At 43.9% G+C, this 26,134-nt stretch overlaps 2 protein-coding genes across 3 annotated transcripts in view; one reads left to right on the top strand and one right to left on the bottom strand.

Moving 5' to 3' along the window:
• Window positions 1-2,643, bottom strand: part of RASAL2 (RAS protein activator like 2) — an 891,981-nt gene extending 889,338 nt beyond the window's left edge. Inside the window, exon 1 of the mRNA XM_085601613.1 lies at window positions 2,507-2,643. Within this exon, the coding sequence (XP_085457739.1) occupies window positions 2,507-2,546 (40 nt within the window). The 5' untranslated portion in view covers window positions 2,547-2,643. The remainder of the gene's footprint in view (window positions 1-2,506) is intronic.
• Window positions 2,644-2,696: 53 nt separating this feature from the next.
• LOC146833753 (protein Cryzl2-like) overlaps window positions 2,697-26,134 on the top strand; it is a 143,368-nt gene continuing 119,930 nt past the window's right edge. The window contains exon 1 of one of the 2 annotated variants that reach the window (XM_085601620.1): window positions 2,697-2,828. In XM_085601620.1, the coding sequence (XP_085457746.1) occupies window positions 2,761-2,828 (68 nt within the window). In that variant the 5' untranslated portion in view covers window positions 2,697-2,760. The remainder of the gene's footprint in view (window positions 2,829-26,134) is intronic. The other variant, XM_085601619.1, reaches the window with a different exon arrangement.

Here is a 26,134-nt window from a genome sequence, read left to right as displayed (position 1 = left end):
TGCTGTACTTTGCTTACCATTGAGGTCTACACACGTGGTCGGATGATGCTTAGCCAAGTTCTGTAGGGATGTATAACGTTCTTTCTAGTGTGGACGTCATGAGCAAATGAATTGGGGTCAGCCACTGTGATGTGCACGTTGACTATCAGTGTGGAATGGTGGAGACAGGTATTAGTGTTCGGTGTGGTCGGAAAGGGCAAGTTTTCGATTCTCTACAGGTCATTGACGGCTTCCCTCTTATGGCATCTTTGCTAGTGATGGCCACGCCAAGGCAGACTGATCTCACTTACAGGACTTTGGTGTTCATTTGATTTCAGGTGCTGCGATTCAGCACAAGCCTCCATGGGGAGAGGAGGGGGCTTATAGATATGACAGCGTATTAAAGGGAAGCAGAATGGCAGTCCTGTGTGGTTCCATTGGACGTGAGATCTCACTTCCTCTACGCCCCAGAGATTTGTTCATTGTCCTTAGACTCTCTAGCTCATTCTGAGATTCAGCGATGCACGTCTCGCAAACAACTCAAATTTACATTAGCAAACGACTGGGCTAGATTTATTCTGCCTCAACCAGGTCCGTAACACTGATTTCCCATTCTGCCGAGGCAGGGATGTAACCCTGTTTACATGGGTGCAAAGGGTTGCCAATGTTGCTACATGTATGCAGAATACTATGTATTTAATAGCAGACATTTCGGTTGATAAATATTTAAGGTGTGTGCTGATCTAACTACAGAGTGGACAGGTTTTCCTAGTCCATGCAAGAGTAGTTAATCCAGTCAGATGTTTCTTTGCATACCGATACTTGCATTTCTGCGTATCCCATTGCAAATTCAGGGCTACAAGTACCAGGATGCAAAGAAAAAACATGGACTGGATGAGCTTCTCCCACACAAAATCAAGGAGAGTTCTCAAATTAGCATACCTAAAGCTAAATAAACAAGTCTTTGGGACTCATTGGCTTTTGTCAATGTTTTTTACCGATACTGTACGGCATCCCAGATGATGTGCAGCATGGCTAAAGGGTAAACAAAAAAATTGAGCAATTGAACGTCTGACCACCTCATTTCGTATGAGTGCACCTACAAAATATGAAAATTAAAGTTGTGCTGTTAATTTTCATATTGCATTTGGGCAACTGTGCTGGACCTCATGTATAAAAGCCCTTTGTCCCTCTATTTGTGAACCTGCGCCTACAAAATGACATGGGTGTTATTGTTTTCTTTTTATTTACTGACTCAAGCTAGATCAGGACATTTTAAAGAGTAGCCCAAAAGCGTTTTTTTTTTTAGGCGTGGGAGGAAGTAACAAGGAAGGTGTGCATGAGCAAAAGCAACACAGCCTGTGTGGGTGTGGGGGGGGGGGGAGTAAAATGGGTGAGAGGAATGCGGATCGCTGAGGAGAAGAGAAGCACACGGGCCAAAAAGAAGAATGTGGCATGTGAAGCTGTTGTGTGAAAACACACAGGTGAGAAAGTTACGCGGGTGAAGAACCACACTACGGTGAGAACAACATGGAGGGTATGGAAGAGAAGCACACGGGCCATGAAGAGGAAGTGTGCTGTGGATGGGGTGAAAGAGCAGTGCTTGAGGGAGGCAGCTGGAAAACACATGCACTCTTGTGGAGTGCTTAACCAAAAAGAAAAAAGTAATGCTTCAAAAGGGAGCAGTGGAGGGACACAGTATATATCCATGCTCCAGGGAGGGACAAACACAAGAAGATGAAGTACAGCCCACACAAGCTGACTAACGAAAAGCAAGCAAATGAGAATGCCAACAAATGGTAAGCAATGGTTGGGCTCTAAGCCCACTGTAGGCAGACAATAAGACTTTTCACCAACAGACAGCTTGCACTGTCTGGTAGGCGAGAACTAAAAACTATACTTTCTAAATACACTGCTTTGTGAAATCAAAGACAAGGACAAGATACATGGTGTACATACCTGTCAACTCACCCACATTTGGCAGGAGTAGCCTTTTTTTGCTTCTAATCACCCAACTGCCAAACAAAATACCTCCATAGTCTTTAATGGGGTCACTCCCCTTTCAGACCTTTGTCACTCTCCAAAAAGTGTTCATTCCCCATGCACCTTAATCGGATTACCCTCTTAAACGCCTCACTTCACTCACATTTTTAAATCAAGAAGTTGATAGGTATGGGCAAAGCAATGTGGCAAATCAACCGACACATTTCTTAGCAAATCTTATCTACTCACCTGATCAGGTAAACCGGACAGCCACCCGGCTCCTACTGTACATAATTAGGGTAGGGTCGAGGTAATCTAACCAGAGATTTGCATTTTTTATGGGGTTCCCTAATTGAGTAACACATGGATTTGGCAAAAAAACAGAACTCTAAGATTGTTCCACGTTATGCATGATTACTGTATCCAGTGCTGGGTTACATTTTTGCATTACATGCTTGAAGGTTTGTTTTTTCTACTATATAAATGTAAAGATGCACTACAAATTCCGAATGCAACGTGAAACGTGTGTGCATCCGCTACTCACGTCTGGCGTGGCACGATGTGAGGTGTTGCAATAGCTGCATTCATTCACCCTGGAGGCTGCACCGACTCTGCTCAAGCGCCCGCAAGAGGAACGGCGTCCAAAGGCGGCAGCGTCGGAGTAGAGGGCGGCTCCGCCTCCGCCTCCCTTCCAGCCTGGGCCAGAGGCCAGAACCTCTGCCTGGGAGGCGCGGCCTGGCTGCACTTTCGAGTCCCCGGCTTCCGCGTTCTACTGCTACCGGGGGAGCGCGGGCAGAGATGGCAGCGACAGTCCGGTGCTGCGGCCCGAGGGCTCCACTCCTGGGGGCTCTGCGGGGCTTCCTCAGGTCTGACTCGGGATATGACGGGGGGAGGCCAGAGTTAACTGGAGAAACGTGGGAAAGCAGGTGCTATAATGGAGGGGCGAAGCAGAGACTGTAGTGGTGGGGGCAGATACGTGGCTGTGAAGATAGCTACGGGCGAGGAGGGGGGCTGGTAGGAGATGGGAAAGGTGGGGGTGTGTAGCAGCAGAAAAGGGGCTGTGGAAAAAGGAGCTGTAAAGTGTAATTTGGGACCCCCCCCCCCTCCCCCCATATGCATGTTTGAAACCTTTTGCCAATCATGGCCTCATAATCGGCCACCCTTTGCATTCTGGTATTTGTAGTTTAGGTTTTTCACAATATAAGTCGGTGTTCCTAGGCCAGGCATAGAACAAGTGCTATTGTCCGAAAAGCTAGGTTTGGCTATGGGTGTCATAATTCCTAGGACCGCGTGGAAGCTAAGAATGGGGCTGTGCGGAAATGTGGCAGAAGGCGCTGCAGTGGGCAAAACAGGACAGGAGATGGAACGGAAACGGGGTTGTAGTAAGTTGCTGGCAAGAACGAGGTCTGCCGGTGAGGATAAATGAGGCGGAAAGAGAGTTGTTGGGTTGTGAAGGCCCTGGAAATGGAAGTTGCTTTGAGGTTTTTTTTTTTACATTCGGGACAGGTCAGGATGGGGGTTTGGGCGGGTGACATCTTAATCACCCCTTGTTTAGAGCACTCTTTGAATGCATTTAACTATTTAAAATCCAGACTGGAAGAGGAAACTGATGGGTGCAGAGACACACACACACACACCATTGTGTTATGTTTGAGATGGTGTTTACACTGAAAAGGCATTTTTTGATTTGTCTGAAACTTGGCAGTCTACTTACTCTGCAAAGTTTCAGCATGATCACTTTCATAAAGAGCCGTCCATGAGAAAACAAGAGTGGGGGGACAAGGCGGTTATCATTCCCAATTTTAGCTCCCATAGGAGATGTCGCCGAAAGGTGAAGCAAAAAACTTTGAATGTAAAGTTCACGTTAACTGTGAACTTTGCTAAGAGAGTGTTTTTTCTTAGTTTTTTTTTTTAATGTAGGTAAAGCCGTCTTGTAGGGTTTGAAATATAAGCATTTGAAGCGATTAGTTTCCTATTGTTATGTCTGGCTTTGTGCCAATCCATCAAGGTAGGGTAAGTGATACACGGTGCCAGTATATTAGGTTTTCTGAAGATCCAATGGGGGTTGGGGCAAAGATGAACTTAAAGGGAGGGGGTCAAAATATTTTTTATTTATTTACTTATATAGCTCCCGAATCACCCCCTAAGGGGTATCTCTGCGCTGTAGGAAGTACAGTCCTCGGAACAGACCAGGTGCGGACAGTTTAGAAAAGCTCCGTCTTGAGAAGCTTTCTAAAAGAAAGATATTCTGAGCATTTACAGAGATGAATCGGGAGTTGATTACAGTAGTAGGGTCTAAGTAGACCAGCATTGGCATAGCCAATAGGTCTCGCTTTTGGGACCTTATAAGTGTTTAGCCATGCAACAGTTGCATAACTAAATACTTATAAGGTCCCAAAAGCGAGACCTATTGGCTATGACAAGCGGCCGTGCGGCCGCGAAAGTGAAAGCGATCACGATCAAACATCAAAGCGGCCGCGAAAGTGAAAGTAATCGCGGTAAAGCGCGCCGCCGGCGCACATGCACTGTAGCTCTAGGCTGGCCTGGTAGCACTTTTTGGAGCCCTCTCAATAAGTCTCGCCAGAGTCAGGTGAGACCTAAAAAAACCTTTCCCACCCATGCGAGATTTCTTGAAACGGGGAATGAGGAGCAGAGATTTCTCTCCTGATCAAAGGAATCTGTTTTCAAACTAGGTAACCAGGTCCTTTACTGTTCAAAGCTTAGTGCACAATGCAACATATCTTAAACCTAACCCGCTTACGTATCGGTTGCCAATGCAGATGTTGTAAAAGGGGGAGGGAGGCTGTTCTGGCTCGTAGGTTCCTAACGAGACGAGCCGCGGTGTTTTGAACTACTGATTCACTAATCATGTTGGCTTTGATGGAGTTGCACCAACTGTGGCAGGGACTTAGCATGTTTCTTATTTTGGTATTTTACATTTATACTGTCCCAACAAGAGGGGGCTCAAGTTAAAACGGGTGGGGAAAAACTGTTCATTTACGAATAACACTGGCTAAATTTTATGCAGATTTATCACACAATGACAATGTACAGGCCGTTCACAGCAGGCATTGAACATGAATTAACTCATATAATGAAATTCACTGCAATAAAAACACAGTTAAAGAGTCATCTTTAAAGCTCAAATGCGTAAAATTACTGAAATGTTCCAGTTACATTTAAAACGCACACAGCACATGACATAACTCACTTTCATCTGCCTTGTTGTTCTCCAGGGAGGTTTATTGTTCAGGGTGGTCGACCATGACTTATGACATATGTTGTATTTGTTCTTAGAATTAACTGGCAAATTTCAGTGGTTTTGCACGGTTGTACCTCAACGATAACTCAGTATTTGTTATTTTCTAGCGAGCTTCCATTGAAAGGCATTTTTTAAATTTACCTATAACATTTCACCTTGTGGACGGATTAGCATGAGATATGGCAAACTACTACCTCAGTTAGCCAAGGACGGGCATGCCAATTTAAGTGCAGATCTATGCAGGGCTAAAAGAAAGTTAAGGGATAGGCATTAACAAATAAGTGATTTCCAATTTTACCTCCCACAGGAAGTTTTGCTAATGCTTATATCCTGAATCGCTGAACAGATTTACACCAAACTTGACATGAAAGTAGAACTTTATCCAAAAAGCATACTTTTGTTGGTTTGGTGTAACTCGTTAAGTCGTTTTTGCAATATTAGTGTTTAAAACAAAAGTTGTTAAGCAGGCTTTAAAGGGTTAACATTTTTATATAGCATTTTTGTATATCTCTGATGTTTATAACTTGTGAGTCATGATTCCTGTTAATTACATTTGGATTTTTGTTTTTTAAGGAAATGTGATTGGTTCTGAAACAAATGACTGCATTCTTGAAACTCGTGAATTGGCCCTTATTAAGGACATTTACGATGTGCAAAACAATTTTGCACAGCCATAGGGATGGCCAACCCTAGCAGGTTGTTCAGGGGTTCTGAGAGACATCAAAAGTTTAAGAACTGCCACAGAAGGAAATGCAGAAATTCCACATGGGATTTGTGTTGAAAGCAGGTACCAATGGGAGGAATGTCCCTGCCCAGCAGGATATATATGCTTTCAGGGCTCTGGGTAGTAGGAAGTATCTCAAACCCAGGAGTTTCTCCCTGGTGCCAATGGCTCTGGCTTGATAAAGTGATGTTAAATGGAGTACCCGGTTGCCTGAGTTGAGGAAGAAATAAAAGGCAAGTTGTTGATTGTCGATGTACAGGCCTCGAAAAAATCTACTCGCCCACTTGCTATATATAGCGAGTCAGATTTTACCAGGTCGAGCTATTTTCAGAACCTCCTGGTCCATTCTGGTGAGTGAACTTGAGCTGGAAACGAACAGCTGTATTGTTCATTCAGAAAGTGAATGAAGATTAAAGATGACTTTAAATCCTGTTTTTATCTTGACACATTTGCTGTCTGTTGAAAGACAGAGGTAGAATGTAATGTTGTCTTTTTACTAATTACTGCTTATCTTATCCTGGAAAATAGTGTTTATGTTTCTTTCTTTTACTACAGTTGAAGGATTTTGTCAAGTGAGCTGTCTGACAATCATGGTGAAACAAAAGGCTGTAGGATGTCATTTGTTTTCTAACACAAAACACTCAAAAAGCTTTTAAATGAATAGTACAAATATTTAAAAAGATATCCGGAATTACGAAAGCAATTTGTTTTGTAATTCAGAAGTGGGGTGCAAACAGATTTAAATGGGACCAGAACAAATCAGAACACTTTACTTGGTGATGTGCAAATGACAGATATTTGCAGAAACCCGATTTCCAAACATTATTGTTTGTACACCGTATAGTTTTATTAGTAAAACCGCATTCAGTGGGAAATTGTGTGGCTACTTCAACGGTAAATGTGCAGATTGCAAATGTCAGCGTGCTACCACTTCATGCTTTAGCTATGTATTTATTGAAAGTGATAGTTTTTAAACATGATTTTAGAAACATTCCTGCTGCAGCCCTGATTACAGTGCTGTTAATAAACTAAGAGGGCAGTCAGGAGCCATGTGTATCCTATATGTGGCTAGATTGGTATCTAATATGGAGCAAAATCTCTGTCTATTAAATCAAACAAAATATTTTTGTGTACAACAGCCATTCTGAACTCATGTATTTGAAGATGCTCTCATATGTGATAATAAAGAAATGGGCGGGCAGTTATTTAAAATATTTGCCCAGGATGACATCATTTGAAACCGATTATGGGTCAAGAGCATTACAGTTAGGTTGGGTGGTATATTTAAGTCACTAGACCTGCAGGTCTGGTCAAAGTTCTATGATTTTTCGAGGCCTGCTGTAGTGTGCGAGAGAACCAAGGTTACTTGGGAAATTATTTGTTTGCCCTGGTTTAGGATATAAACCTAAAGCCTACATATCTTGGACCATATCAGCGGTGTTGACCAGATCACAGGTTGCAGGTCCGTTTCGGGAAGAGATTGGATCAGTCCCAGATTTGGAATGACCAGACATGAGTAGCAAGGGGGTCGGGCAGACTCTGAAAAGGTGCTGGCTCGTGTCTATCCAGTGCTTAGTTTGTGCTGATGGTTTTTGGTGCTCAGCACCAGCGTTTATTTCCCAGGGCTATTGCATTTTCCCTCCCTGGGCATTGGGCAGCCTTGCCACGTACCGCCCATCAGGGATTAGACAAATGCATTTTAGTGCTGGTGTCCGCATCACCGCACTAAAATGCATTAGTCATGCATTTATATTTACCCAAATTGAATGCGCAATGAAGCACAGCGGCCTGCACATAATTAAATAAGAAAAGCGCTGCTGCTGCGTTCCCCATGCAATTTATTTAGCTGCCTCGGAGCTCACAGGTGATGGCCTCAGGGGATTTGAACTGTGTATTTGACACATTGTTTTCGAAATGGCCGGCACCGGATATAAAACACAAATCTTCCCTGTTAAGGACCGACCTCACCCTCTGGGGCAATTGGATCCAGTGTATTCTCACCTGGAGGTGGAGAGAGAATCTTCTCTGCACGGTATGGCCCAGCTCGTGTGGATTCGGCACCGCTTTCCTATACAAGGCGCACTCTCCTGTTGATTGTCCAGGCGCCCGTTTCAGCCTGGATTCACAATTTTCTTACCTCTGCTGCTGTTCCCGACAGGCTAAGTGGTGCTGTTCGCGACCCAGGTTGTTTAGAGGGGCCATTGCCGCCACCTCGAACCATGCGCTTCTGGTCTCTGGCTAACCTGCTGTTGCAACAGCTTCTGGATATCATGGTTTGACCAGCCCTTCAGGCCTCTGTTGTGGCTGGTGCAGGCCGATGCAAGACTCTTGGCTCGGACACTCCTGTCCAGTCCTCCAGCCCTCATGAAAGTTCGGCCGCCTCCTCACATGCAAGCCAGGCACAGTGACCGACACTGACTCTGGTCTGTGCAGGCTGTGGCAGCAGGATGTCTTATTTTCAGATTCCTGGTGCAGCCCAGGTATCCCAGTAACAACCTTGACCTCCTCTCCGTGTGCTGCCCTCCCCAGCTCTTGGAGAGTTGCTGAGTGTCTAAAGGCTTATGGCACGGCTCTGAAGACGGTGTGCCACGCCATGCCCTCACAACAGTGACTTAAATCTACAGCTGCACATTTGATGCAAGGCAGTACTGTGCTGTCTGCAGAGAGGAGGGCCAGCATCATCTCCATCACTGGGGCAGCCGGCCCTCTACGGACCGGTAACTGACTCCTGTCTCCAGCACATTATCATGGCACTGTCGGAGCAGCCGTCAGCAGTGAGTGACTCCACCGACTACAGCTACAGCGACCATCCCCAGGCAGCAGGCATTATTTACTCACCACTGTCAGTGACTCCTTGGTAAATCAAAGATAACATGGTGATTAATGTGCCTGCTGGAGAGAGATCAGTTTTGTGTAGTGCAAGTTTTAAGTCCTCAGTAGCACAGAGGGTTAACATGCATGCTGATAAGAATGTGTATTTTGCATATCACAAACTTTATTTTGTCTGGATGGCTCCGTGGGTTACTGCTTTGTCACGGAGATCATTTGGTTACTTGCAGTTCATAAATGACCATCATAATCCACACAGTCGCCTAAAAGCTGTTATTAGTTTGGGTAGAAATGCATTCTTATTAGTAAAGACAACTCCAATTACTGTGGTACATTTTAAACCATGAGTTTGTGCTTTTCCAGACCACTCTCAAAATATACTGCCTACCAGTATAGATGACGTGATCCTACACCGTGTAATCCTTATTGGTTTATTTAACGTTTCCTATGATGATTCATTGTCTCTGTACAATGTGTCTGTGGTATAAAGTGCTCTGACACCCTGCACTGGTACGAGCAGCGCTATAAAAACAAACGAAATGTTTGTGAGAGACGAACTTTGGAGAACTAAGGGGCACTGTTGGAGAGTGGTAGTAAGGGTATCCATGGAGAAGGAGGTCATTGGAGGGGGGGCTCCAAAAATGTTTGTTGCACTGGGCACCACCTGTGCTAATGCCAGCTCTGAAAGAGTGAGTCAGTGATGTCTGTTACTGTGATGTTCGTCATTGATACTTTTGTTTAATTGGGAAAGTGTTGGACTTGGTCAATCAGTGGAGGAAGAAGGTGGAGCCAGGAGGAGTGGGTTTGGCCTCCTAAAAACAAAAGTGAGCACTCTCACTTAATATTTTACAAATTAAGCAGTGCCCAACCCCCCCCCCCCCCCCCCCCCCCCCCCCCCTGCTTCAGAGGGATTGGAGCATGAGACTTCAAATAGGACTCGGTGTTGTATACTGGGCCAGTGCCAGAGCTGCAGGGTTCAGTGGCTGCTTAAGGATGTACTCGGGAGGAGGCCAGTCAGGCACAAGTTTAATGCCCTACACTGGTGGATCATTAAATGGAAGCCCAGGAGAAAGGTCTTCAAGGGAGTGATTGTGAAACCTTGTGTTGGCTGACAGGATGGACTACTGTGCATTGAGCCATTGCATCCTCAGCCAGGAGTTTGTAAGAGGTTAGTGGTTTCCATCGTGAACCGGACCCTTTTGCCACTGGCCCATCAGATGTCTTCAGAATGACACTTGGGCATGAAAATAGCCCAGTATAGTTTGGACTCTTTGTTCAGTTAGCCGGGGATGCGCCAATACACAGAGACATTCTGTAGAACAACATGGCTTTCTTGCTAATTGATTGGTAAGTCAGGAGGAAAAACTAAGGCACCGGTTGTGCCACTTCCACAAGTAGGTGTTTTATCTGAGCGGGTGAGCATTGACTTTGTTGATCATTTGACACCCCTCCCAGCATCAGACAAGAAGTGCATCTTGATTTTGTTGAACCTTATCACCAGGTATCCAGAGGCAGTACCTCTGAGGAGCACAACTTTGAAAGTAGTAGCTAGGGCCGTCTTAAGGATCTTCTCAATGGCTTGATTTCCTTAGTCCGAGATTTCCGACCACAGATCACACTTTATCCCCACCTATATGAGAGAAACGTACTAGAAGCTTATATGACCTACCACTTTTTCGTGGCATACCATCTCAGACCAATAAGTGTGTGGAAAGGTTTTAGAAAGAAAAACTTTTGGAGCTTGAGGGGAACTCTGCCTGAGAACCTCAGGAAGCAGTAGAACCATTTCATATCATGCCTACCTACAGAGAAATTTCATAGAAAGGAGTTGGGCTCAGTCCCTTATAGCTTCTATTTGAGCACTTAGCGTGTTGCCTATTCAGCACATGTCAGAGAAGGGTGGGAAGGAACCAGATTCACCACAAAAGAATCGGGTAAAGAAAACGTCTTCAAGTAAGCAAAGAGCTTTTGAAGGAATAGTATAACCAGAAATCCACGCTAACTGGCTGCTAAGATGGTCAGGAGGTGTTAGTGCTGAGGCACATTTGTCCATGACCTTTGAAGGATAAGTGGTGGAAATATCTAAAGTAAACTACTTGATGGACACAGGTACGAAACGGGTGCTAAAGAGGGCTTTCCGAGTGAACAAACTTACGATATATATCTGAAAAGACTTTACAGTGAACATACTGTCCGTGATGGAGGTGCTTGAGGAAGATAGTGAACATCTTCCTGAAATATTGCACAGAGATGAGGAGGGTGGCTCTGTGGTAGGTATACAACTTGTACCTGAGGTGTCTCCTGAGCAGCAAAGGGAGTTAAGAGAAATGGTGGCTGATCCCATTTCCTTTCACTGATTAGAGGGTTGGCACTTGTCTGTGTGAATGACCTAAATACAGGGGATAGCTTGCCTATGAAGAGCTATGTTTACAGTGTCAAGTCCAGGAGTCCATCATGGCTGAGGTTATTAAGATGCTGACATTGGGAGTAATTGAGCTTTCCTGTAGTCCTTGGGCGAGTCCATAGGTATTGGTGCCCACGCAAGGGTCCACCGGCTTGTGTTTGGTATGAACTAGAGGGCCTTCGAAGAGCTGACCAAAATGGATACATATCTTAGTGTCTAGGGGGTGCGGTTTGATACTAGAACTTGCTTTGTGAGGCAACTGAAAAATGTCGATGGAAAACCCCGACCCACCAGGTGATGGTATTGAGACTATCAAAATCGCTACAGGGCCAAGTCTCCCCCCCCCCCCCCCCCCCCCCCCCTCTACAGGAAGTCAGGAGGTCCAAAATCTCTCATCATTAACCTAAGGAAGGGAAATTCTAGTGGGCAGGGACCGCATTTTGGTGAACAAACGTTTTACAAAGCTTTCCAAACTGGTTTTCCGGCTCCCAATCTTCCTTTGCTGCTCAGATCATGCTCAAATTTAGGCAGCACACAGCCAGCGCTGATGCTTACCTCAACCTGTGTCACAAGGAATATGGGACCCGGGCCGGCAGCCTAGAGGCATAGTTATGGTCTGAAATTAGCTCCAGTCATGCGCACATTCATTTCCTTGAGGATTGCCAGCAATTACTGTATGTAAAAGATCTCTGGGACAGCAACCCAAGCCAATTACCATTCAAAACTGGTATCGGAAAGCATGTTTTGCCTTTGGTCATTCCAATCAGACAGAGCATTCCTCGCCAAATGTAGACATGCCTGGGTAGTCATCAATAGCTATCAGCTTGCCACTCCAGCATCATATATCACTTGTACGTATGCTGTCCATCGGAAGGCAAGATTTATGGGCCTCTGGTTAGGGGAGTGGTCATATTTGAAACATCTACCCAGGTGGCATTAGACAGTTGAGGAAACAACCTGCAGGAGCTGCGGCTGCTGGGAAGAATCCCACAAATGCGTTGTGTGCCTCTATCCGGCATTACTGAACAAGCGCAGGACCAGACTACGGGGTGAATGGAACAAACTGGGTATTCGCACATGCCGGCAGGCCATTATTGCCTTCCTAAACCCAGACAACACAACACTAAGGTGGGTTCTGCTGACACCCCCAGGGCATCCGCTGAGAGGCCAAGCCCTACTCCCCTCGACCCCTCGCTTAACAATTGATTAGTTATATAACTCTGCACCCCATATTTGAGAACTTTTGCTGATGAAAACAGCAACAATTGATTCAAGTATGACACAAATCAGATGGTGACTGCTTCTCAGAACACCCCGCTGCTATTTTGCTTGAAAAACATACCAAACAGTGGTTCCCAATCTGTGTGCCGCGGTACTGCGGTTCACCATTAAAACTAGCCTGGGGCGTTGCAAACAGATGCCCACCAAGCACACACTTTGGGAACCACTTACTGGTACCCAATAAGGGTAATACCGGGGATGCCGGGCAGGATGCTGCAGACAGATTTGTAATCCGTGGCAGGTTTGTTCATTCTCGCAGTTTAAAAGTTGCAGGGAGTTCCGGAGAAAGTTAAAGAAATCACTTGCGCTCTGCGAGCACACAGTTCCCCTGCTCCCAGGAACCCTTCAGCAAGGAGGGAGGAAGCCTTGCCTACCACTTCTACAAATGGACGGAAAAGTGTAAGCGCTGCAGCACCTTGATTAGGAGTTCAGGCAGAGCCACACAAGGTCAGTAGGCCGGTAGACGGGGCTGCCGAGATTTAGGTCAGTAGACCCAGTAGCGGCCAGCATGAATCGCGGATGGGGGGGTCGCGCGCACAGGGGGAGGGGGGGGGGGGCGGGGGGGGGGGTTTAGTTTAATATAATGTTTTTTTTTCCTAAACTTCCCTTCCCCTCTGGTCCCGGACTCCCGCATCACGTCTCCTGCTCTCTGTTCACAGGAAGCAGAAGCAGGCAGCCTCCCTCTCTTCCCCTAAGCCAATCACAACGCTGCAATGGCAGTGTTGTGATTGGCTAGGACGCTGTCCTTACAGGTGTCTATGTGTAGCCCATTTTCTTCATGCAGGCTGCGCAGCAGCCTACTTGAAGCAAACGGAGAGTGCTATGACTGGTTTGGTCGGCCCTGGGGCCGACCAAAGAGTCCGCGCCCATAAAATTGGGCCAACCACTCCTCCCCGATCTGCCGGCCCCAACCAGGCATACCCTTCTTCTTCTTTCTCGCAGTGCGAGAAGCAAAAGCGTAACATTGTATTTATACCATTTTACGTTTCTGCTTGAGAAAGCAGTGGGGCGACTCTCCGATGCCCACGTGGAGGAGCCGCCCCTGAGTAGACCTGAACTGAGACTCAAAGGTGTTACTTAAGGAGGAAATAAAATGTCCTGCGGCGTTGAAAGTAAAAGTAAACATTTGTAGACAGCCTGCTTTTACACACAACTGCTCCTTGATAAATAATCATTCACAGCGCTTGGGAGCCATCTCTGGTGCAGCACTGCAGGCAGGTCAAAACTCACGGTCACTAGCCGCGTTCTCCAGCTTACACATTGTATGGAAAAATCTCTCAGTCGGTTAATGTGCCTGCTGCTAAGACCTTTGAAAAACCTGTGGATCATAGTGATTTTGGAAACTAACCCTGGATTAGAATGCCAATGGTGTGCATTTGCTTCCCTCATTTATGGCTTGAGCACAATACTAGTCTGTGTCTGCTGCTATCCATCATTAATGTGACCTTTGCTATTTGTTTTATCCACGTTCTCCTTGCAGGGACCACATAGTGTGCTCTAGCTGAAGGCCTGCCACTCACTCACTGATCTCCATTTCCTGACATGCCACTGACTATTGCACTTTGCACAATAGTAAATAATGAAGGCAAAGACAAACTTTAAACACAGTGGGGCTGTGCAATGACCGTGATTGCCATTCACTCTTCTATCGAGTCGTGTGCACTCAGACCTATCAAGCACCTCCCTCCCCATGTGCGCCACAGGTTGTTTTGAACCAAACCTCTTGTTAGAGTTTGCACAGTATTACCCCAATAGTCCATGGACATTTTTTTTCTTATATATGTCACTGCTTTGAATATCCTGTTTGAACAAGTCAAGTTTTGTGTGCATCTCGAACTAGACAGACGCAAAACAAATAAGCTGCAGAAGCATCGTAAATTGAAATGTACATAATTAATGAAGTACTTATTGAATCATAATATAGTTTCCAGCATTGAAATCAGCCTTTCCAATCATGCAGCAGTTGGTACTACGTTGGTCTGGATGCAGGCAGCTCTGTGCTCGCATAAATATAGAAGTCAATTTTCGACTCTCTGAGGCTGCCTGCTCTGTAGACTCAGTGGAAATGATATAACAACGCTTATTTGGCAGTGTAGTACACAGGGCATGGTGGGACACTGATCGCAGGAAAGGAGCGCAGAAATATTCAGAACAGCAAAACTACCAGTACTAAGGCAACAGGAAGAATGCTCCAGATTCCATGGCTGCCCGTGCACACCATAAAGCTGCCAATGCACATGCCAGATCTACCAGTACATATCGGAGGGCTTAAAGTGCACAGTTCTGGGCCAGCAGTGCCAATCATAGGGCGGTCAGAGACAATGCATGCCAACGAGCCCCCAGTGCACATTCCAGGTCTTCCAGTGCACCCAAGGAATATAAGGGCTGCTTTGCCCTACCCTCTGCATGATCCGAGTGCCCCTGGTTTGGTAAAGTGCAGCCATGCACCACTTCATCCTACACACATCCGTTGTGCTTTACCGCCACAAAATATAAAACACACAATAGCCGCACTTTTACACTTTGTGATCTTGCAGAAGGTGCCAATGAGAATGATTTATTTTGTCCCCTGCCCATCTCCCCCTCCTTTTGATTCCCATGAGTGCGCTCCACATTATAATTATAATACCTTCTTCTGCTTCATCCCAATTATATTCAGGGAGAAAAATGGAAGTACTCCTGAGGCTGGGTATACATCCCCCACCCGAAGTAACATAACTGGGAGCAGGGTCCAACGGCCAAAAGGTCAAGGGAGCCGTGGGTCGAAACAGTTTGGAACCATTGCCATACACGCTGCATTACCACTTGATTGAATCATTATGCTGCAATCGATGATGAACAATATGTTGCTACATTGTTGCACACGTACTTGTGAGATGCTGTGCACACCTAAAGTTCACTTTGGTGTTCTCTGTGTGATTTTAATGTATGATATGCTCAAGAAACACCCTGAAGCCACCACTGTAGAAAATTGTTGCGATATTTGTCGCATTTGCATTTTATGGAACCCTCCTGCTGCTACCAATGATGATCGGTTCATTGCTGCACCTGTGGTTTGGCATTTGTGAGACAGTTTGCGCACATTTGAAGATCGTTCTGTTGCTTTTAAAGTTGATTTTAACATTCTAAATGCCTGGCTGTTGGGGTAGCCAGTATGTCACCATCGCAATGAAGCTTCTCAGTGTGTTGCTATTCTGATGGGGGTTGGTCTAAATGGATTTATTTGACATTGAATCTCTGCACTGGCACTTTTTCCACCTTTATCCGCTAATCCGAGTGGCAATCCATGTTTGTTTTAATTATCATACTGTCTTAATATGTATGAATTTGTCCTTTGTTTTAATAACTGTAAATGTCTGAAATAATGACACTCAAATGGTGATCCCACTGCTGCAATACATGCTCCATGTTTCAAGGTGTAAAAAAAATATTTGTAATGGTTTTAAATAACCGATATATAATATTTATATTCACTGAAAAAACCATAGGTTTCAGGCACGTTATAGTTAGGAATTAGCATTTAAAAAACCATAGAGATTCGCTGAAAAAACCATAGGTTTCAGGGGTGTTATAGTTAGTTGGACATTTCGCTCGTACAAAACCATTGAAATTCCCCCGTTATAGTTAGTTCAGTTAACTATAACTCGCGCGCTCGCAATGCACTGCTGATGACGTCACATATTACATCACTCATGACATCTCAAATGATATCACTGATGACATCATCCAGTGAATGTGTGTTTTTCTGAAAATTAAATATGTTTTATATATGTATATCTCAAGGTCGATGGAAGAATAGATGGGTATATAAGTGTCTAAATGGATGTTTTTTTTGTATTTTTGTAAAATTGATTGTATAACTGACTGATAAAGTGCATCTTAGTGACTACCTGGGTTAGTGAGTAATGTTTAAATATGTAAATATCTGTATCAGTCTCTCACTTTGTGTATAAGTGGCTGCATGGGTTGGTGAGTAGCTACATGAGTGTCTTTATGGGTTATCACTTGGTTGTTCAAGTATCAATAGGAGTGCCTGTATGATTCAGTGGGGGGTATTAATTAGTGAAAAAACACTTGTAGTTCCCTGAGCAAACTAAACATATCGCAAACTTCAATTTCAATTCATAGAAATCATTTACGGATCACAGATAAGTATATTGATAAATAAGGGCCTTGTCCAGTCTGTATCTTTTATATAGTCGCTGTAATCCCAGTCAAGACACTTCTCCTTAGGAGACTTGTTCAAACCGTAGGCGCCTTCAGTATTCAAAAGAGTAATCCAAGTCCATATATGACTTTTGCAGAACAGAGTATTTATTTCAATTTCAACAGGTTCAACAGGTCATAAAAGAACAGCCAACACGTGTTTCGTCTAAGGATAATATTCCATAAGACTTCCTCAGGGCTGTAATAAACAAATATACAGCACAGTTATTAGTTGTATTCCTCTTAACAAAACAAGTTCGAGGTCCCTACCTAACAGGGAAAGACAACCCGTGTCAGTGTGAAAATCGAAAAGAATCAAGAACCAAAGTGTGACAAGAATTATGATCAGTACACCCAAACCACCTTAGTAACACTCAGTTGTAAAGACCAAAAGAGGGACAAAAGGTGAGAGAAACACCACGACTGGTGTCAGAAATCCGAAATGGTAAAATCACCAAAACAAGCAAAAAATTTCCACCATGTGTAAAAAAAGGGGGTCAACCCAAAAATACCTAACTGCAAAGATTAAAGAGCACTCACCCTGGTTCCAAACTCTCAATATTGTTACCCGGAAATCACAATTTGGGTGGCCGCAGTAGTATCAGCCGACCCAGCTAGATAAAATTTACCAAATACTGTTCGTTGCCTATTAAAGGGAAGAAAGAAAGGCATATGTGTACATAACTACATTTTTTATATAAATAAAGCCTGTTAATCCACAATCATCTAGTTTATAATAGCAGCAGCAATTTCGTACCACAATATTCAAATCCAAAAAATGTTCGTATACCATCCAAAAGTAAAAAGAGATAAGGATGACCATAAGGACAGCTCAACAATATTGAGTCCGACCTTGTCAACCCGTTAGTAACAAGAAGTATAAAACTAAACCAGATAGCTAAAATGCCATTCTTATCTCTATGTTAAAAACACCGAGTACGGTCGTATTCTGCCATATTCAAATGACGACCGAACGGAAAGCCCGACCATACTATATCTGACCTTGCCATCCCATTTATAACAAGAAGAATTATATATCTAATAAAAAGTAAAATGCCTTTCTTACCTCTGTATTCAAAGCACCGGGAATGGTCGTATTCTACCATCCTCAATTCGCGTTTTGCAAAGGCGCCATTTCTATCTACGTGTTTATGCAACGCGAGTGCTCTACCAACATAGAGAGAGGACTAAAAGACTTTAAACAATAATTACGCCGCTATCCTACCCGCGCCATCTTGGATAAGTGTTATATGAAACATGAACACATAAAGTTAATATCCAACTTAAACAAAAAAAACACTTATATGATTTGAGAAAAATAGTAAAGTTAAATCCAAAATCATCAGGGGCCACTATTTAACGGGACAGAAGTATACGTCCCCGGGTTGCTAAAACAACCTGTATTTCATTCACGACATTTTGATTAAAGTGACCCTTCACGTTAAAATTGGCCGGCAACCAAATAGGATTGCCGTATTTAGTGCTAAACAAAAAAAACAAAACAACGACCAATTCTTGCGCCATGTTACAATCCAGAAATAACCACTACATAAAGGACATAGACTCAGTGAAATATGAGGGATAGAGATTGAGTTCCCATAGCTAGAATAATGAGGAAGAGAGTATAGGGAGGGATAAGCCATAGGATGAGGAGAGATACTCAATAAGTGGCTCACAATAAGACCACGATGTCCTTAAAAGGAAAATTCAAAAGGCGGAGGACAACTTATACACATTAACAATTTCATTGCATATTAAGAAAATGGTACCAGCTATGACAGTCACATCAATGATACATATAGCTGAGACAACGGCTAATACACAGTTCTTAGAGCTGTCAGTAATAAACACATGTCCCATAACATTTCTATACATGGTTACATCATTAGATCAACAGCACATCCGGAAGGATAATTCGGGGGTAATATAATCGGACCGACTAACAGCCCAAAAAGTATTGTAACTCCGAATCAATGTTGAGCCCTAGTTCGACAGCTCGTAATTTTAGAATCCATTTTGCCTCACATTGGCGGACCCTGAGTTCTCTATTACCCCCACGATTATCAGGCAACACATTTTCAATGCCATGGAACGAAAAGGAGAAGGAGGAACTCCCTTTTTGACTTACACATTCTTTTGCATGGTTTGCTAGGGGATATCTGAGTTCAACATTTTTGAGGGCTCTGAAATGTTCAGACATCCTTTCTTTAAGACATCTAATGGTACTCCCAATGTATACTTTTAAACATTTACAACGGATTGCATATACCACAAATTTGGTTGAACAGTCTATGTGTTGAAAGATTTTATATTTTGCTGATCCATTATATTCAAATTCCTTGGTATTATGGACTGAGAATCTACACATGCTACAGTGTCCACATTTAAAGGACCCTATATTCTGTTTATGCAACCAGGAGTGTTCATTTTTGGTGCCTCTCGGATAGCTCGGACTGATCATATTGCGAATAGTCGTCCCTCTCCTGTAAACAATACCAGGTTTACTATTGAGATGAGCCCCCAATGTCGGGTCAGCAGTTAAGAGGTGCCAATGTTTGTTAAGGATATTGTAGATCTTATGAGACTTGGGATGATAATCCGTTACCAACTTAAGATGTTGAGTCTTGTTAGCCCTAGTTTTAGTTTTCTGTCTCAAAGTTTCATTTCTACATAGTTTCAATGATCTTTGTTTAGCTTGAGTAACAATGTCCCTATTATAGCCTCTTTCCAGGAATCGTTGTTCCATATCATTAATACAGCTAAAGAAGTCTTCCTCCCTGCTGTTGTTTCTCCGTGCCCTGAACATTTCCCCATAGGGAATTGCGTTTACTTGTGACTTAGGGTGCGCACTAGTGGCAAATAGAGTAGAGTTACAGGAGGTACTTTTTCTGTATAGTCTGCTATTGATTTTCTCATCTGCCACAAAAAGCTCGGTATCTAAAAAGACTATTTTGTCCCGACTTGATGACATAGTAAAGGACATATTAAATGAATTCAACTTCATAAATTCGAAGAAGTCCTGCAACTGTGACTCATTACCAGTCCACACAATAAGACAGTCATCTATATACCTGCCATAGTAGATTATAAATTCATGCCATTTGGCACCATTAGGACCCCAGAGGTGTAGCGTCTCAAACATCCCCATAAACAAACATGCCAGGGACGGTGCAAATTTAGAACCCATTGCTACTCCGCACTTCTGTCTGTACCACTCATTGTTAAACAAAAAAACATTGTGTTCCAAAATCAATTGTGACATGTGTATCAGCATATCCGAATGTTCCAACAGTTCCACCGGACGTTTGTACAAAAAGTATTCAAGTGCCTTTGTCTTATTGTATGGACTGGTAATGAGTCACAGTTGCAGGACTTCTTCGAATTTATGAATTTGAATTCATTTAATATGTCCTTTACTATGTCATCAAGTCGGGACAAAATAGTCTTTTTAGATACCAAGCTTTTTGTGGCAGATGAGAAAATCAATAGCAGACTATACAGAAAAAGTACCTCCTGTAACTCTACTCTATTTGCCACTAGTGCGCACCCTAAGTCACAAGTAAACGCAATTCCCTATGGGGAAATGTTCAGGGCACGGAGAAACAACAGCAGGGAGGAAGACTTCTTTAGCTGTATTAATGATATGGAACAACGATTCCTGGAAAGAGGCTATAATAGGGACATTGTTACTCAAGCTAAACAAAGATCATTGAAACTATGTAGAAATGAAACTTTGAGACAGAAAACTAAAACTAGGGCTAACAAGACTCAACATCTTAAGTTGGTAACGGATTATCATCCCAAGTCTCATAAGATCTACAATATCCTTAACAAACATTGGCACCTCTTAACTGCTGACCCGACATTGGGGGCTCATCTCAATAGTAAACCTGGTATTGTTTACAGGAGAGGGACGACTATTCGCAATATGATCAGTCCGAGCTATCCGAGAGGCACCAAAAATGAACACTCCTGGTTGCATAAACAGAATATAGGGTCCTTTAAATGTGGACACTGTAGCATGTGTAGATTCTCAGTCCATAATACCAAGGAATTTGAATATAATGGATCAGCAAAATATAAAATCTTTCAACACATAGACTGTTCAACCAAATTTGTGGTATATGCAATCCGTTGTAAATGTTTAAAAGTATACATTGGGAGTACCATTAGATGTCTTAAAGAAAGGATGTCTGAACATTTCAGAGCCCTCAAAAATGTTGAACTCAGATATCCCCTAGCAAACCATGCAAAAGAATGTGTAAGTCAAAAAGGGAGTTCCTCCTTCTCCTTTTCGTTCCATGGCATTGAAAATGTGTTGCCTGATAATCGTGGGGGTAATAGAGAACTCAGGGTCCGCCAATGTGAGGCAAAATGGATTCTAAAATTACGAGCTGTCGAACTAGGGCTCAACATTGATTCGGAGTTACAATACTTTTTGGGCTGTTAGTCGGTCCGATTATATTACCCCCGAATTATCCTTCCGGATGTGCTGTTGATCTAATGATGTAACCATGTATAGAAATGTTATGGGACATGTGTTTATTACTGACAGCTCTAAGAACTGTGTATTAGCCGTTGTCTCAGCTATATGTATCATTGATGTGACTGTCATAGCTGGTACCATTTTCTTAATATGCAATGAAATTGTTAATGTGTATAAGTTGTCCTCCGCCTTTTGAATTTTCCTTTTAAGGACATCGTGGTCTTATTGTGAGCCACTTATTGAGTATCTCTCCTCATCCTATGGCTTATCCCTCCCTATACTCTCTTCCTCATTATTCTAGCTATGGGAACTCAATCTCTATCCCTCATATTTCACTGAGTCTATGTCCTTTATGTAGTGGTTATTTCTGGATTGTAACATGGCGCAAGAATTGGTCGTTGTTTTGTTTTTTTGTTTAGCACTAAATACGGCAATCCTATTTGGTTGCCGGCCAATTTTAATGTGAAGGGTCACTTTAATCAAAATGTCGTGAATGAAATACAGGTTGTTTTAGCAACCTGGGGACGTATACTTCTGTCCCGTTAAATAGTGGCCCCTGATGATTTTGGATTTAACTTTACTATTTTTCTCAAATCATATAAGTGTTTTTTTTGTTTAAGTTGGATATTAACTTTATGTGTTCATGTTTCATATAACACTTATCCAAGATGGCGCGGGTAGGATAGCGGCGTAATTATTGTTTAAAGTCTTTTAGTCCTCTCTCTATGTTGGTAGAGCACTCGCGTTGCATAAACACGTAGATAGAAATGGCGCCTTTGCAAAACGCGAATTGAGGATGGTAGAATACGACCATTCCCGGTGCTTTGAATACAGAGGTAAGAAAGGCATTTTACTTTTTATTAGATATATAATTCTTCTTGTTATAAATGGGATGGCAAGGTCAGATATAGTATGGTCGGGCTTTCCGTTCGGTCGTCATTTGAATATGGCAGAATACGACCGTACTCGGTGTTTTTAACATAGAGATAAGAATGGCATTTTAGCTATCTGGTTTAGTTTTATACTTCTTGTTACTAACGGGTTGACAAGGTCGGACTCAATATTGTTGAGCTGTCCTTATGGTCATCCTTATCTCTTTTTACTTTTGGATGGTATACGAACATTTTTTGGATTTGAATATTGTGGTACGAAATTGCTGCTGCTATTATAAACTAGATGATTGTGGATTAACAGGCTTTATTTATATAAAAAATGTAGTTATGTACACATATGCCTTTCTTTCTTCCCTTTAATAGGCAACGAACAGTATTTGGTAAATTTTATCTAGCTGGGTCGGCTGATACTACTGCGGCCACCCAAATTGTGATTTCCGGGTAACAATATTGAGAGTTTGGAACCAGGGTGAGTGCTCTTTAATCTTTGCAGTTAGGTATTTTTGGGTTGACCCCCTTTTTTTACACATGGTGGAAATTTTTTGCTTGTTTTGGTGATTTTACCATTTCGGATTTCTGACACCAGTCGTGGTGTTTCTCTCACCTTTTGTCCCTCTTTTGGTCTTTACAACTGAGTGTTACTAAGGTGGTTTGGGTGTACTGATCATAATTCTTGTCACACTTTGGTTCTTGATTCTTTTCGATTTTCACACTGACACGGGTTGTCTTTCCCTGTTAGGTAGGGACCTCGAACTTGTTTTGTTAAGAGGAATACAACTAATAACTGTGCTGTATATTTGTTTATTACAGCCCTGAGGAAGTCTTATGGAATATTATCCTTAGACGAAACACGTGTTGGCTGTTCTTTTATGACCTGTTGAACCTGTTGAAATTGAAATAAATACTCTGTTCTGCAAAAGTCATATATGGACTTGGATTACTCTTTTGAATACTGAAGGCGCCTACGGTTTGAACAAGTCTCCTAAGGAGAAGTGTCTTGACTGGGATTACAGCGACTATATAAAAGATACAGACTGGACAAGGCCCTTATTTATCAATATACTTATCTGTGATCCGTAAATGATTTCTATGAATTGAAATTGAAGTTTGCGATATGTTTAGTTTGCTCAGGGAACTACAAGTGTTTTTTCACAGTGGCAATTGTTTACAATTGTAGGCAACAGCGTTGGGTGGTGGCTGTTTTGTTCCCTTTTGATGCAAGCCTTGTAATAATTTTTTGTCTCTCTTTTTCACTGTCTTAATCACTAATTGTTTGCGCAGGATATACCTCACTGCCCGTCTTTTTCTGGTATTAATTAGTGCATAGATGCATGAATGAGTGACTCACTGTTTGTATGTGTTGAAGACAGCATGTGTGCGGGACTGTATGGGTGGATGAGTGTGTGTATGGGTGTGTTAGTGAGTGAATAACTGTCTCAATAGTGTCTTTATGAGGAACTACATATGTTTTAAACTAGTATATGTGACTATTGGTGTATATAAGTGAGTATATGTGAGAGTGAGAGATTGGAAGAGTTCCTGTATGAATCAGTATGTGTTTCTATAAGTGATTGTTTAAAAGACTTAGGGCCTCATGTAGGTAGCCAAATACCGGTCGGTAACGGCCGATTTTCGGTAAATATGCCGTTACCGACCGGTATTCAGACAAGTGAGATGTAGGAGTCCAAAAACCACTTTTCGGTAAATATGAGGCGGTAAATACCGATTCATAGTTACCGAATTCTAAAATACCGATTCATATTTACCGAATACATTATTAACGAATCGGTAAATATGAAGTGGTAAATATGAAGTGGTAAAAATTGAAAATGACATGTAGGAGCAGTCGGTAATTAAGAAATCCAGGAAAATCGGTAAATAAGAGTCGGTATTTAACACGGATGGAAAGCAGGTGGTAACCATCAACAATGCACATAAGCAATCCCAAAATGCAACAGCGTGGACAACATGGCCGCCATGTACGTCATTGCAAGGCGCCTACGTCTACAGGCAGCAGGACTGAGGGTGTGGCGACGGGAGGAACAAATCTACAGACAGCGCATCACACTATTCCAGCTGACTGATGCAGAGATACATGAGAGGTACAGGCTACACCCCGAAACCATCATGGACTTAATCAGGGACCTTCACCCACTCCTGGACCAGCCAATAAGAAGGGCGCACGCCATACCCCCACATGTGCAGGTGCTCTGCAGCCTACATCTGTTGGCATCCGGCAGTTATCAGGTGGTGATAGCTGCGGTGGGTGGGGTATCCCAGAGTTGCCTGTCACGTTTCTTCAGGAAGTTCCTGGATGCCATGATGCAGAGAATGCACCACTACATCAGCTTCCCAAACACACAGGCTGCACTGCAGAAAACAAAAACAGACTTTTATCACATGGCACAGTTCCCCCATGTCATCGGCTGTATTGATGGTACACACATCCCAATCTGTCCTCCAGCTGACACAGAGCACATCTACAGGAACAGGAAGTCCACCCACTCCATCAATGTGCAGGTGATCTGTGATGCAGGGAACATCATCACAGATATTGTTGCAAAGTTTCCTGGGAGCACCCACGACTCTTACATCTTCCAGAATAGTGGGATCTACACACGACTGAGAGCCGGAGAATTCGGAGAGGGATACCTGCTGGGTAAGTAACAGTGACGCCCCTTGAAACCTGCAAATCAGAGTGTATAGAGGCATGTAACTGATGGTTCCCTTTTACTCATCCAGGCGACAGTGCATATGCATGCCGTTCATTCATCCTCACTCCCTACCTACACCCAGCAACCCAGAGTGAGAGACGATACAACGTGGCCCACAAATCTACACGCAATGTGGTGGAGCGCACGTTTGGACTGCTGAAGAGCAGGTTCCGCTGCCTCCACAAGAGCGGAGGCGCACGCCAGTACAAACCCATCACCTGCTGCAAGATAATTGCCACTTGTGCAATGCTGCACAACCTTGCCACGAAAAAAGGTACAGATGTGGAACTAACATATTTTGAGGACAACGAGGATGAGTCAGGCCAGCCAGAGGGCAGCGCAGCTAGAGTGCCAACTGCAATCGATGGGAGAGAGAGACGGGCAGAGATCACATGCAACTATTTCTGAGTAAGTGAGGGGACACAGCGAGTCGTGAGAAGTCATGACGTAGTTTAATGTGGCACCACGCCATGAACACATGAACAGGCCAATCTGGCAATATGCCATCTATACAATGAGTATGTCCAGGGTTACGTCACCCAATGGCAAGTGGATAAGCAGGGCCACATCAATGTTTGCGCATACGCGCTGCAGTGGTGGATTGCACGGCCTGTGCATCCTCACTAGAGCCAACCCCAAGCCGCCTGCTGCTCCTGCGTGCTTCGGGGACGGGGGGTGTGATGCTGCTGCTGGTGTCGATGCTCTCCGCAGCATCCCCTGCAGCAGTTGTCGACGCCTGACTTGTCAATAGCACCCCTAGTGCACTTGTCACCTGCACCATCCCCCGTGACAGGTCGCTGCAGCACTGTGTTAGGCCCTCCTGCATCGTCACAGAGCGCCGGCAAAGTAGGGAAGTCGCAGTTGCCAGACGGTTGAGTGCCCTGCTGGTAGTGTCCCTTCTCTGGCGTTCCCGGCGCCGTGCTTCGATGTCAGCATCTAATTTGCTGCACAACTGCTGGATTGACTGGGACATGTCCCGAATGCCCGCAGCCATGCCGCCAATGTTTGTGTCCATGTTGACTAAGCTTGTCCTCATCACCCGCATGTGCCTCTGGACTGACATTACTGCCTTTGATTGCAGGCGCTGTTGCTTCAACATTTGGCCCTCGAGCCCCAAGAAGACACCATGGCCGTCAGTGGGTGCTGGTGGACTCTGGACACGCGACCTGCGGCGCCCTCTTGCTCCCGTCTGTGCTGCCTGTGATGTTTGGGGCACAGTGGGATGGCTCCCTTCCTGGGGCCCGGTGCGGTCTTCTGGGCCCATGCTGTCGTCTGACGAGGTGTCTAAGGCTCGTAGCCTGGCTGCTGGACGCCTCCTCATTCTCACACCTGCAAGCGGAGATGTGGCCGGTGAATCGAACATGAGTGGCGAT

This window comes from Triturus cristatus, chromosome 4_2, assembly GCF_964204655.1.
Source record: "Triturus cristatus chromosome 4_2, aTriCri1.1, whole genome shotgun sequence".
NCBI lineage: Eukaryota > Metazoa > Chordata > Amphibia > Caudata > Salamandridae > Triturus > Triturus cristatus.
This window is presented reverse-complemented; position numbering and strand designations above follow the sequence as displayed.